Below are 15,052 nucleotides of genomic sequence, written 5' to 3'. Positions count from 1 at the left end.
AAACAAAGAAACATTTAATTCTAATCACACATGGATGCACATAGAAATGACACACGTCTTCTCTCGTTGTATGCGCTTACTGGCTGATGCCGCTAGTCTTAAAGTGACAGTACAGATTAAGCACACGTTCTACATATCAGTGTAAATACTTGTAAATACTACAAATTATGCAAGTAAACAATAGCAATGTAACAAAAATATATATGAACATAATATACGCAATTTTAAGACATTGATTGAGTGAACATCTACATTTAAAAAAAAAAAAAAAAAATGGATACTTTTTGGTGCTTTTCTTTGTCATTTTGGTGCTTGACAGCCCCAGTCCCAATTCTCTAATTCATTATATAGAAAACTACAGATAGAAACATTCACCTTTTGTTATCCATGCAAAGATAAAGTCACACTTGTTGGGAACAACATGATGGTGAGTAAATGATTTGAATTTGAATTTTCCAGTGAACTGTTCCTTTAAGAACTCAATATACATCCTCAAGTTAAAACGTTTCGTTTTGTTTCTTGAAACCACATTTGTTTTTATCGTTGCTGCTTTAAGACGTTCCCATCATGCTCACGCAGGCCACTCCCTGTCTTTAGTATTGTTCAGTAGGGGGTCAAATAAGGCGACTTCAAGGGCTCTCCTGCTTCAGTCATTCTTAAATACAGCCTTCCTGTCACTGAGCGGCATTTTCCTGTTGTTTCAGAGGGCCCGAATATACTCGGGATGCAGGAACTGGGACATTGAGGGTTATTTGTGATCTTATCGTGTGAAACTGAACCTGTTTCCTGAGGGTTACTTGCCAAACAGCTCAAGACTCTCTAGCGCCCCTTGTTAAGAATATGAAGTACAGCACCTTAAGATTTATTGAACATTCTAGATCAGGGTTGTTCAACAGGCGGTACTACAAGAGGTCTGCCAATAATTCTTTGCTCTCACAGTTTTTTGTGAAATACTGAAAATATGTTATATCTATTAGCTTTGGGAAAACTTCAGGTACATTTTTTACTCTTCCTCCCAAATTAAAAGACATTAGCATAAATTTTAAATAAATCATACCATTAAATGACTCTGTATATCAATATTGCAATGTAAGTATCATAACAATGCATAAACCCCAAGTAGAACTCAATATGAAACAGCATTCTCAAGCCATTTATGTCTGTAATGTGACGTATTTTTGCATGAAACAATATTCCATATATAAATATAATCTATAATGTACAGTGTTTGGAGGTTTAAATTTAGGCCAAATCCAAACTAATCCGTTTTCATCTGAAAACTCAGTTTCCGATTTCTTAACGTCATCGTTTTCCAACGTATGCGGTAATGGGGAACGCTTTCGAAATACTCAATTTTTAATGAATGAAAGCGTCATTCGAGTGTGGATGAGAGGCGTAAATATAGTGAAATGAATGCGTTAAGGCCACGTTTATTTTACTCCCTTTTTGGTTTCTTAACTTTATAGTTTTTCGAAGCATGCAGTAATAGGGTGCGTTTTCGAAATTCTCCGTTTTCATTGGAGGAAAATGGCATTCAAGTGTGGATGAAAGGCATAAAAATATTGAAATTAATGCGTTAAGTCTACGTCAACACTAATCCGTTAGCATTTAAAAACTAGGTTTCCAGTTTCTTAATGTCAACGTTCTCCAAAATATGCAGAAATTGGGAAATTTTCGTTGTTGAAAAATGTCATTCTAGTCTGGATGGGAGGCGTAAATATAGCAAAACTAATGTATTAAGGCCACGTCAACACTAATCTGTTTTCATTTAAAAACCTAGTTTCAAATGTTCTTACCGTCATCGTTTTCCAAAATATGCAGTAATGGGGAACGCTTTCGAAATGCTCTGTTTTCCATTGAGGAAAATGTCATTCCAGTGTGGATGAGAGGTGGAAATGTAACTTAATTAATTCGTGAAGGCCACGTCAACACTAATCCATTTTCGTTTGACAACTCAGAAGTATGTGGTAATGGAGAGCGCTTTGGAAATGCTCCATTTCGAGCTTAAAAGTAGCTAAACTAGTGTGTTTTTAAATGAAAACTTATTGGTGTTGACATGGAATTAAGCGACTTTGGTGACGTCAAACGAAAATAATTTCAGAGGCAGATCAAGCAATTACATTTCGATCAACTTTTTTTTCTTTAAAATCACATGCACCCACGATTGACCACAATTAAACTAGACACGCATGCTGAGAAAGTAAATAGACATAATGTGCTTAAAAACAACTTGTTGACGAACAAAATGCAACATCAATATTTACATTTACATTGATTTAGCAGATGCTTCTCCAAAACAACTTGCACTCTTTAGACTCATTATGTTTGTTCTGCCTTAGAAACATTATAATGTACGTTTTCAAAGCCGTTGGCGTGTTTGTTTTCGTTAGTCTCAGAGCCAGACAGACAGAACCACCGCTGGGCGCTGAGTCATCAGTGCTCGCGCTAATCTCACACACACAGGTTTAATTATGCTGAGAGAGAGAGCAAGCATTATACAGGAGGCAGAAACAAACTCTTGCCTGCCGCAATAAACGCAGCTTTGAGGTAATGACTCTGGCCTTAAGCAGATCCATGCAGTTTACTTTAATATCAACTGAACTGCAATTATTACAGTGTTATATGACTCAGTGCTCTTAGTCCCTGACCTCTGCCCTCTAGCCTGTTGGGACTAATGTGCCAGGATGTTCGGAGTTCATGGGTTGAGATGAGTTTGAGGGATGTTATCTGTGCATACATATAGGGCAAGAGTGCCCTCTCCTGGATAGAAGATTAGAAAACATTTGAGGCATCTTTTTACTAGTGTGATATTGGAGTTTTGTAGGTTTCAGTCCATGTCTGTTAGCTTTAAAATATAAATGTATAGTCTCCCTCTTCAAGGAAAATGTAGTTAAAATATGTATTACTCATCTTGTACTCACAGGCGTGCATGTACAATTTGGATCCAATATAACGCACTCTAGAATGAGAATGTTCCCTAAATTATAAATACCACCTTCCTCCGAGAAGAAGTGGAAAGAAGCAAATCATGGTTTTCCATGTCTTAACACCTTAACACTTTTCCATGACTTAATGTTTTTAATTATTTACATTATTGTCTTTCCCAACCATCAATTGATTGCAAAGAAAGTGCCTTTTGTGAGCGCAACTGATTCCGGAAGTAAACATCCCATTCAATTTCTCCACATAATTTCGACTCGTCCCTCCTTTTCTTTAAAAAAAGCTTAAATCTGTGTTCCAGTGAGACGCTTACAATGGAAGTGAATTCGGCCAATCTGTAAACATTAAAATACTCACCGTTTTAAAAGTATAGCCACAAATCTTAAACAATATGTGTGTTAACGTGACTTTACTGTCATAAAATCACATACAGTACTAACCTGTTCTGTGTAAAGATTTATCCAATTTTACTACTTCGTTGCCATGGTGACGTAGCATCGTAAACACTAAATCCCTAAAATGAATGTAAAAATGGTGATTAAACAACTTTAAAGCTCAAATAATACAAGCATTTTAACAAGAATTAATGCAAGTGCTTTTATAAAAGTATAAGCTTCACATTTCTGACTTTTGAAACCCTCCAAAAATTGGCCCCATTCACTCCCATTGTAAGTGTCTCAATCTAACCACGATTTTTTATTCTTTTTTTTATGCATCAACACGGGAATACAGAAAGCTGCACTTGTCAGGCCATTTCATGCGGTCTCTTGAGCACAGTAATCAGACATACATTATATAATTCCATACTTCTCTTAACATGCACATATTTGATATTTATTGTAACAAACCCTGATTTATATCACATAAAGCACCATGTATCAAATGTGTCATTGTCCAGACCCTTAAACCTGCATGTGTTCCCTCTTTGGCATTGCTTTCCCATCATGCAGTGGTGCAGCCGCTATCAAGCTTTCATTCGCCTCACTGTCGCCGCACCTCAGAGCTCTGCTTACAACGTTGTCGGTGTTTCATACTGATTTGACACTTTCCAAAAACTAATTTGGTGACTAAAGTAGGATGTAAAGCTTGGGTGCAAGACTGCTTGTTCCTGTGCTTGGGCTGCTTAAATAGTACATTTCAAAATGTTTTAAGATTAGTTAAATTATCTTTTTTTTTACTCTTTTTGTTCTAACTTTTCATTGTTGTTAGTTCAATTCTGTATTATTCTGTGTATTTCAATGGGGATTATGTTAACTGGTATTTTCAACTAAATGTACGCCATCCATACCAGCGTACCCCAACACGGAATCCAAATGTTATTTTGTGACCCAAGGCCTTGTCGACTCCCACCTCTAATAATTACTGTAACATAAATGACTAAAATGAATAAAACGTCCATACCTATTACATTTGACAAATGTAAACAAAGCACACCGTATGCACTCAACTCCACCTCCCGTTTCCATTTTTCTATTCCATGTTTTTTTTAAGTAAATATTCGGCAGTGTGCAGGATATACGGCACAGTATCCAGCAAGCAGCCCTTAGATATGATTTTTAATATCGCTGTCAATCTGACATTTTTAATCAAATTAATTACATTACATGCCGTGTAATTAATCGAATTAATCACAGTTAATTGCATTTATCAATATTTGCTGAGAAAGGCCCCCAAATAAAGATATATCAATATAATAATACAAAATGTAACTCAAATAATTAAACATAAATATATGTATATTAGGGCTGTTGATTTAACATGTTAATTCAGTGTGATTAATTATATAAAAAAAGTGATAAAAAAATGTATGCAATTAATCATGTAATACGGCATATTCCTGAGCAATTCAAGCTTGTAGTACCACCTGTTTTCTCCTGGGGGCAGTAAGCGAAACTCCAGCTGTATAACGAGCAGCTTATACAGACAGAGAACAAACCGCACTTACTGACAGCAGCACAAGATGAGAACACGTTCTTGCTTTCAAAACAGTTTAATGGAGTGCAAATCCGAACTCAAGACGGGTTTTTCTAAGTTTCAAAGTTCATTTAACTTCACACAGCAACCTAAAAACTGTATGTTTATGACACGAGGCAACCGAGATGCTCCAGAAGCGTCCGTCTGACGCAGGTGTAAATTGTCCAGGTGCCCAGTGCTGTGCTCGAGCCCCTTTGTTATAGACAGCACGCCAAATCTGTTTAGCTTAATGCGTTCCAGGAGTATATGAATCAGAGAACCCGTGAAACAACATGCAAACAAAACTTTAAATCCATCTTTGCAACTCCTTTGTGATTGCTGCTTTTTGCATTTTCTCAAGAGTTAGAAAATCACTACACTGCATAGAGTTGCTTTGCTCCTAGTTTACAAACTATGAGTCTGATCCTCATAATCACTACATTAGCATTTCAGTAATTAGCATGCACATTGCTCTCTCATGTCGTATTTGCATCACTTACGTCCATATCTCTACAAAGACACAGTGTTACGCCGTGCAAACGTCACGTAGCTTGTAAAAATCTTCTAAATGTGGCGTTTTTAACTGCCGTATTTTGTTCTGTTTGTTTTCCTATTTTTTTTTTTTTTTGCACAGATCATCTTGAAGTAAACCACCGAAGAGGAACTGGATGCCAGGAAGCTGCTTTGAGAAACCCAAAAAGATCCCAGTGTAAATACAACCTGCCCTCCCCAATAGAACTGGAGCAACCTGCATGCTAAAGAGTATACAACTACCAATCAACTACAGTACACGTGGAGTGATGTGTGCTACTATATACACACAAACACACAATATATGCTCGGAAAAGTAACTTGTAAATGACACAACTGGTTTCTGAGTAGATTACAAGCAAAAGTTATAGAAAACGAGATGAAAATATATAAATGAATATATATATATATATATATATATGTATATATATATATATATATATATATATATATATATATATATATATATATATATATATATGTATATGTATATATGTGTGGGTGTGTATATGTTAATGTAAAGCACGTGTCATAGAGGCATAAGTGAGAATTTATTCTAATGATCGGTCACTCGTCAGATAATGTGTATTTTTCTCCCATATTTGTTTTTGATTGAAAGCAAATGCACAATGTACACCCTAAGCGGGAAAAAGACGAAATTAGAAAACACATTTTATTTGCACTATTTGAAAATAGTGCTTGATACGAAGTGCTTGATTGTCTTGAAATTGGAGGAATTTTTCTGCAACGTATGTCTTAAATATCCCCACGCTTCGAAGGCGCGGGAAAGAGGGGATTGCTTTCGTTTGAAAACAACAAAACAAAAACCGAATGTCACAGGGCAGACAAAATCATGTCTGCAGATTGATTGATTGATTGATTGTCTACTGGTCCAAATGCGCTCCCTCAACCTTTCTGGATTTTACCTGATCAACGGTTTGTCTTCAGAACGGCTTACCGAGCGAAAACGACAGTGACTCTTCATTCCCAACGGCCAAAGAAAGGTTTACAACGAAGACGAAGCGCCGAAAACGTCAAACAAACTTCATTGTCAGACGTGTGAATGTGGCAAACCAAGTGCCATCTGTCTGCGAAGGACTGTGTTTTACCAATCCCTTTCGGTGATTTTATTTTATTTTTTAAGTGGACGTTGAACGATTTCGATGCGTCCATCTGGAAGTCGACTGTGGCTTCTGTTCCGTGCCAAGGGCTTAAACTAAACTGGAGAGCTGCTGTAAACAAACTCGAACACACTCATACACATGCACGGACTAGCCTCACGTGCGCGAGTCAGAAACGGGACGGACGAGCGGACTTCTCGAACCTGTCTGTTGCCTGTTCGTTGTCCCATTCTCAAGCGTTGGTTTGGGATATGAAGAGGAGGAGGGGGCGCACAAAATGCGACGTTGCAGTAGACGATCTTCAACTCGACGCGTTCTGAATGGAGGGCTAACTCTGACAGCAGTACGCTCTCACCGATAATCCTGTTTTATTTGATAAACAGTAGAAGTGCCTAAAATATATATTTTACACAGCAAGCATCTTGAAAAGGTGACTTTATGTGGGGTGGGGGTTATAAAAATACTCTTTGAAGAAGAAAGCAAAGCCCCAAAAAATATCTTGGCCAATTTGAAAAAAAAAGAAAAACGTAAACGCATTTCATGCGCGTCATGGTCTGTTTCATTTTCTGGTATCAAAATATTGAATAGTTTTCACACCAGTGGAACAAGATGGTGTAGGTAGAACGTTCGTTTTGTTGTACTATGTTATAGAGGTAGACCAATATATCGGTTTTACTGATTAATCGGGGGCGATAGTTGCTTTTTGGAAGCTTTTTTGGTGTCGATAGTTTTTTCGTCATTTAAAAATAAGAGTCCCCGCTGTGTTTCGGGCTTGTTTATACTTAAAAGTCCTTAATTATGCGCCAAATAAAAAAAAAAATTCTTATTAGGATTTTTGTTGGGGGGAAAAAACTGCTTCTGGGATTATATTCATTTTGGACTCTTTGTCTTTGCCTGTCATAGTAAAAAAAAAATTAAATACATTCTATAAATCAATTTTAAAAACTATTAATCACTTAATCTCAGCCTTTCCCACCACCTTAGTTATTGGTATTGGCAAAATCCACTATCGGCCGACCTCTACTATGTTAGCTTTTACCATGGTTATTTGAAGTAGTTTACATTGGAAATGTAATCGAGGAAAGGACTTTTACGTAATCTCTGTAACGCGATGCTTTGAGTTTGGCAAATGATTGTCATTGTGAATGTTTCTTAACGAACCTACTTTAATTTATATTGATTAGTCTGGACTGTTCATTAACAACTACTTTTGTCATTTTAATTTCGATGATGTATGTTATCTGGAATCGCATCTATGTTAATAAATCACACACCGCTTTCTTATCCTCACTCATTTTTGACGGATGAGTGTAGCGAAGCGTGTTTGTGCATGCTTGATTGCGCTGGTGTGAACGCGCATGCCCGCGCGCATGTACGATTGTGTTACCGATTCAATCAGAAACATCATGTATTTACATGGTACTCGGTTAACAGACAATCCACAAAGAGACAATTGTTTCGCAGGAATGTGACACTGGTCAAAGCATTTTTTTTAATTATTATTATTATTATTATTATTAATTAATGTCTCCATTGTTTTCTTCTAGGTTTTTGTTTTTGCAAAAGTTACAGTTTTAATGTAATTTTTGAAGTGCAAAGTGATTTAAATATATTTTATTGTCATTCATTTATTTTCTTTTATTGTTTTGTTAAATACTAGTCACAGAACAATGGTGTAACCTATTTTAAAAATGAATGTAATTTATTAAGCCGAGCTTAAGCTACGTGTGGTCCTTAAATACCATCAAGTCGGCCAATCAGAAAGAGCCGTTTCGACGGGACATTGCATTGTCGCGCAAGTGAGGCTATAGATTTGCTCGTGTTATGTAAAAACGTTTATTGTATAGGTAATGTTTTACCAAAAAAAAATACAAAATAATAAAAAAAAAATGAAATGAAAATAGTAAAAAATAAAAAAAACCAATCTCTGTAGAATGATAGTTATTTCATTATATTAAGTTGTTGCCGTGGCAACCAAAAGTTGCAAATACTAAATTTTGGTATTTTTGTAAATGATGTAATTGTTAAGTTGATTTTCTTTCATCTCCCCCCAAATAGATTGTAAAGCAGATATCGGAATATTTCCTATTTTATGTCGAGACCAAGGACTTTTCTGTAACATTTAACGGCCTCTTTATATCTGTAACATTTAAGATATAGTAGTAATCTCTCGCCAGTAAAACTAAATAGTGTGATGTAACTCAAAAAAAATAAACAGTTCGCCTATATTACTATAGTGTTCGATTAACACAAGCCCCCTCGCCATTTTAGATTGGCGTAAATGATCTCAAGTACATTATTTATTAAAAAGTTGCCCTGGTTTGTTCAACAACTTAAACAAGTAAACGATTGCACTTTTTATTTAATGTGACCGTAGGATGTTCATTTTAAACGATGCACAATGAAGATGGTATGTTTAACAACAACTCAATAACGGTTCTTTTATCGTTTTAATTCAACCAGAGAACAAAATATTCAAGTGAGCATCTCGCATGGTATTTTATGTCAAATTAAGAACTTATTTTCCATTTAATCTAAGAAAGAAAAAAATAAATCTATTGAATGTTTCTATCTACACTATAGAAAAAAATCTGCACATGTGATGAAAGTAGCATTTGTCCTTAATGTGGGATTTCGTACAGCCCAAAAGAATCGAATTGTACAGAAATGCAGGAGAAAATCGTTGACTGATGGTGACAAAGCACTTTCTAATCAGATTGTATACTGAGCAGACAGCGTATCCAAACACTTTGCCTTACCTTTAGTCCATTGTTATTAAGCGTTTATGTTTCAGAGCTCTTAATATGTACTGGAGTATCAACAGGTCTACTGAATTTACTTCTCACATCCATTTATATTCGAATATGCTATACCTGTAACTAAGAAATGTAAGAGTTTATTATAATTTTGAAGCATTTTCTTGGAGAGGCCAAAAAGGTTTGATGGTGTTGAATGCTTTTGAACGCTCTTTACCGGTTGAGATGCGACACCGTGGCTCTTTGACGCCATGCCGAAGCGCTCTCAAGACATTGTGGATATTTACGCTGTGCTGCTATCGACTCCCATCAGTAATGCAGTAGCCCATCGACATATATACACACTGACACATTCACAGAGATAATATGACAAGAAGATTATAAACCAAGCCATCTTTGGATAATATTAGTTTTCATGTAACCATTTTAAATGTTTTATTTGTGCATATATATATTATGTGCTATTTTATGTCATATAGTCAATGTTTTTGTTTCCAGAAAAATAGTGTAAAATTTATTGAGACAAACAAATAAATAATAAAAAATGGATCGGTGTGTGTGTGTGTGTGCATTGTTTGTTGTCCTGTATTTTTATTTGTATATATATATATATATATACTTATTGCAACGAGAATGTTTTAATTGTAATGTTATTTAATCATCATTATTAATATAGTCATTTTAATAGGGTGATCTTATTTTCAATATATATTGTGCAGGTTACACCTCATTTTTCTAATGGGGGCATAAAGCCCCGTTGTACCCTACTAGTTATTTTTGTTACATTACTTTCAATCTGTTGATTTAATTTTGATGTATTAGACGAAACTTGAACCAATGAACTGCTGGTGCATAATTGTCATAATGATGAACTGCTTTTATAAAGGCACTTTAAAATGTCCACATCAAGTTCAACATCTACTCTAGTTAAAGCTGTTGACCTTTATTCTGACAAGTGAATTTGGATTATTTATTCAGAGGTAAGAACTGCACAATTCATATCACACTATATTACTGCATATAATATGGAAGCACATTTCTGCCACATATAATTTGGGGGGGGGGGGGGGGTTCGGTAAACCAAAATATGAGATGCTGAGTCATAATTATGAGATACTAAGTCGTAATTATATGGAAGTCCATTACCGCCATATAAACAAAAACCTTTGCTTTAGTAAGTCATAATTATGAGATGCATATCGTAAAATTAAAAAGTCATAATTATGAGAGAAAAGTCACTATTTTGAGATAAAAAGTAATTTTATGAGATACTTTTCTAAAATTATGAGATTCTTAATCATAATTATGAGATTAAATAGATAAAATGTTTAGATAAAAAGTCATGTTTTGTGATACTATGTCAAAATTATGAGATGCTAAATCTTAATTATGAAATAAAAAATAAATATGTTGAGATTAAAAATCTAAATTATGAGCTAGTCATAATTATTAGATAGAAAATCTAAATTATGTGATCAAATGTCAATTATGAGATGCTAAATCATAATTATGAGATTAAGACAAAATGTTTAGATAAGACTAATGTTTTAGATAACTCATAATTATGAGGTAAAAGAATTGTTTTAAAGTCAAAATTATGAGATAAATTAAATTATGAAACGCTAAATCATAATTATGAGATAAAAAGACAACATTTTTAGATTAGAAGTAAAACATGATTAGATAAAAAGTCATAATTAGATTAAAAAGACACATTTTTAGATGAAAAGTCAATTATGAGATGCTTAATCATAATTGTGAAATTAATAGAAAAAATGTTGAGATAGAAATTCAAAATTATGAGACAAAGTTATTCTAAATCATAATTATGAAATTAAAAAAAATAATTTATTAGATAAAAAGTCACAATTATGAGCTAATATAAATTATGAAATAAGTAAATTATGAGATCAAAAAACATTGAGATTAAAATTCTAAATGATGAGTTAAGTTCATTATTAGATAAAAAAATTCAAAATTATGAGAAAAAGACATCTCGTTACTATGACTTAGCATCTCATCGTTATGACTTAGCATCTCAGTATGATTTAGCATCTCATTGTTATGATTTAGCATCTCAGTATGATTTAGCATCTCGCTATTATGATTTAGTATCTCATTATGATTTAGTATCTCATTATGATTTAGCATCTCATTGTTATGATTTAGCATCTCATCGTTATGATTTAGCATCTCATCGTTATGACTTAGCATCTCATTATGATTTAGTATCTCATTATGATTTAGCATCTCGTTATTATGATTTAGCATCTCGTTATTATGATTTGGCATCTCATTGTTATGATTTAGCATCTTGTTATTATGATTTAGCATCTCGTTATTATGATTTAGCATCTCATTATGATTTAGCATCTCATTGTTATGATTTGGCATCTCGTTATTATGATTTAGCATCTGGTTATGATTTAGCACCTCGTGATGATTTAGCATCTTGTTATTATGATTTAGCATCTCGTTATTATGATTTGGCATCTCATTGTTATGATTTGGCATCTCGTTATTATGATTTAGCATCTGGTTATGATTTAGCATCTCGTTATTATGATTTGGCATCTCATTGTTATGATTTGGCATCTCGTTATTATGATTTAGCATCTGGTTATGATTTAGCACCTCGTGATGATTTAGCATCTCGTTATTATGATTTAGCATCTTGTTATTATGATTTGGCATCTCATTGTTATGATTTAGCATCTTGTTATTATGATTTAGCATCTTGTTATTATGATTTGGCATCTCATTGTTATGATTTAGCATCTTGTTATTATGATTTAGCATCTCGTTATTATGATTTAGCATCTCATTATGATTTGGCATCTCATTGTTTTGATTTGGCATCATCGTTATTATGATTTAGCATCTGGTTATGATTTAGCACCTCATTATTATGACTTAGCATCTCGTTATTATGATTTAGCATCTTGTAATTATGATTTAGCATCTCATTGTTATGGCTTAGCATCTCGTTATTATGATTTAGCATCTTGTAATTATGATTTAGCATCTCATTGTTATGGCTTAGCATCTCGTTATTATGATTTAGCATCTTGTAATTATGATTTAGCATCTCATTGTTATGATTTAGCATCTCATTATTATGATTTAGCATCTCATTTATGACTTTTTAATCTAAAAATATGACTGTATCTCAATATTTTGGTTTACTAAATCACGATGTGGCAGAAATGTGCTTCCATCTAGTGTAAAACATAAAGACACACTTTAAATATACAGTTTGAATGTCAATGCATTAGATAAGAAAATTACAGCCATGTCATTTATTTTAAGGAAATATAGATAGCATAAACATAGATTTTAAGTTATTAAAAAAATTATAATGCAATAGATGTACTGTTTCCATATTTGTCCATATTGAATGTGCTGACCTACACCTGTGTGAACTCAACTTCATCCACTAAAATCACCTTGACACCAGTTGATATAAACCACTGAGCAAAGATGTCTCAGGAAAGTGCTTGCTTTAATATTCATCGTTCAAATTATATTTTAGGGCCACTGTAGTAGCGAATGCATAATAGCTGATGTTAACTACAGAACAGATTTGATTTAGACTTGCAGTCTGTATCAACATCAGTGCAACACAATGGCCGCATCCCTGTTGCTTTCTATTTCAGGTGCTGATGCAGGCGACGCGCTGTTGCCATAGGAACAGCATCCCCCAGCCATCATTTATTGACACGCTTCTGTACTCCTGCTCTGATTGGTCGAGCTCCTCGCTATGGAACCAATCACATCGAAGTGAAACGCAGAAGTCCCGCCCTCACGGTCAAAAGGCGTGGCTTAACGCAGTCCCCACAGCCTATTGGACGTTCTGCGCGTCATTCATGATGGAAAACACCTATGGACTATGTGGCGAGGCTTCAGTGCGTCTCCACCCGAGAGAATGGCGGTCGGGGATGCTGAAAGATGCGGATGCGGTATTAAAGGCTGAAAGGGGCAAATAATGCGCAACATCTTCTATAATGAAATGCACCTACATCTTTAAAGATCTTCAAATGTCACCTGAATAACCCTTGGAGAGGACGTGACATGCCTTGTATGTTTATATGGTTTAGATGTGATCTGGACGTTTGAGATGCCCCGGAGGATGTTTTGCCATGACGTCCACGCTGTGGCTGTTTGTGTGCTTTTGTTATTTATCTCTCTGGTGAGCGTTGCAGTAGTACAGCCAGTCATGGCTCAGATTCAATGCAAGTTCCCCGTTGCATTTGCTCGGATCGGACGCTGGTAGCTGCTTCAGACAAAAGCGCGTTACGTCGGTTGCGGGTCGGTGCGCAATGCGCGAATACAAGGTGGTGGTGCTCGGCAGCGGAGGTGTCGGGAAGTCCGCGCTCACGGTGCAGTTCGTGACCGGCACCTTCATCGAGAAGTACGACCCGACCATCGAGGACTTCTACCGCAAGGAGATCGAGGTGGATTCGTCTCCGTCGGTGTTGGAGATCTTGGACACGGCCGGTACGGAGCAGTTCGCGTCCATGCGGGATCTCTACATCAAGAACGGCCAAGGGTTCATCCTGGTCTACAGTCTGGTCAACCAGCAGAGCTTCCAAGATATAAAACCCATGAGGGATCAGATCATTCGGGTGAAGAGGTAAGAAAACAAGAGGCATCCTCTGTTCAAGTTGTTGCAAAACAATGGAAAATATCATGGTAGATAAGTCAGAAGTGTTTCCAAATATGGTCATTATTCAGTACCATGGTATATGTCAAAGTGCCATGGCATTACCATCTGATGCCATCATTTTACCATGGTATGACTCTACCGTGATGGTTATTCCATGGCATATTATATGCTAATCATAATCATTCAGTACCATGGTATTGCCATCTGTACCATCATTTTACCATGGTATGACTCTGCCATGATGGTAATACCATGGCATATTATATAGTAATCATTCAGTACCATGGTATTGCCTTCTGATACCATCATTTTACCATGGTATAACTCTGCCATGATGGTAATACCAAGGCATGTTATATGGTAATCATTCAGTACCATGGTATTGCCATCTGATGCCATCATTTTACCATGGTATGACTCTACCATGATGGTTATACCATGCCATATTATATGCTAATCATAATCATTCAGTACCATGGTATTGCCATCTGTACCATCATTTTACCATGGTATGACTCTGCCATGATGGTTATTCCATGGCATATTATATAGTAATCATTCAGTACCAAGGTACTGCCATCTGATACCACCATTTTACCATGGTATGACTCTGCCATGATGGTAATACCATGGTATATTATATAGTAATCATTCAGTACCATGGTATTGCCTTCTGATACCATCATTTTACCATGGTATAACTCTGACGTGATGGTAATACCAAGGCATGTTATATGGTAATCATTCAGTACCATGGTATTGCCATCTGATGCCATCATTTTACCATGGTATGACTCTGCCATGATGGTAATACCATGGTATATTATATAGTAATCATTCAGTACCATGGTATTGCCATCTGATGCCATCATTTTACCATGGTATGACTCTGCCATGATGGTAATACCATGGTATATTATATAGTAATCATTCAGTACCATGGTATTGCCATCTGATGCCATCATTTTACCATGGTATGACTCTGCCATGATGGTAATACCATGGTATATTATATAGTAATCATTCAGTACCATGGTATTGCCATCTGATGCCATCATTTTACCATGGTATGACTCTGCCATGAT

At 35.5% G+C, this 15,052-nt stretch overlaps 2 protein-coding genes across 11 annotated transcripts in view; both read left to right on the top strand.

The window, feature by feature from the left end:
- mbnl2 (muscleblind-like splicing regulator 2) overlaps positions 1–10,199 on the top strand; it is a 90,452-nt gene extending 80,253 nt beyond the window's left edge. For all 10 annotated transcript variants that reach the window (XM_052126589.1, XM_052126588.1, XM_052126584.1 and 7 more), the window contains one exon: positions 5,528–10,199. In XM_052126589.1, coding sequence (XP_051982549.1) covers positions 5,528–5,542 — 15 coding nt within the window. In that variant the 3' untranslated portion in view covers positions 5,543–10,199. The remainder of the gene's footprint in view (positions 1–5,527) is intronic.
- A 2,387-nt stretch (positions 10,200–12,586) lies between these two features.
- Positions 12,587–15,052, top strand: part of rap2ab (RAP2A, member of RAS oncogene family b) — a 14,865-nt gene continuing 12,399 nt past the window's right edge. The window contains exon 1 of the mRNA XM_052127638.1: positions 12,587–13,934. Coding sequence (XP_051983598.1) covers positions 13,621–13,934 — 314 coding nt within the window. The 5' untranslated portion in view covers positions 12,587–13,620. The remainder of the gene's footprint in view (positions 13,935–15,052) is intronic.

This window comes from Xyrauchen texanus, chromosome 5 (assembly GCF_025860055.1).
Source record: "Xyrauchen texanus isolate HMW12.3.18 chromosome 5, RBS_HiC_50CHRs, whole genome shotgun sequence".
Taxonomy (NCBI): Eukaryota; Metazoa; Chordata; class Actinopteri; order Cypriniformes; family Catostomidae; genus Xyrauchen; species Xyrauchen texanus.
Note: the sequence above shows the minus strand (reverse complement) of the source record. Positions and strands in the feature narration are given on the sequence as shown.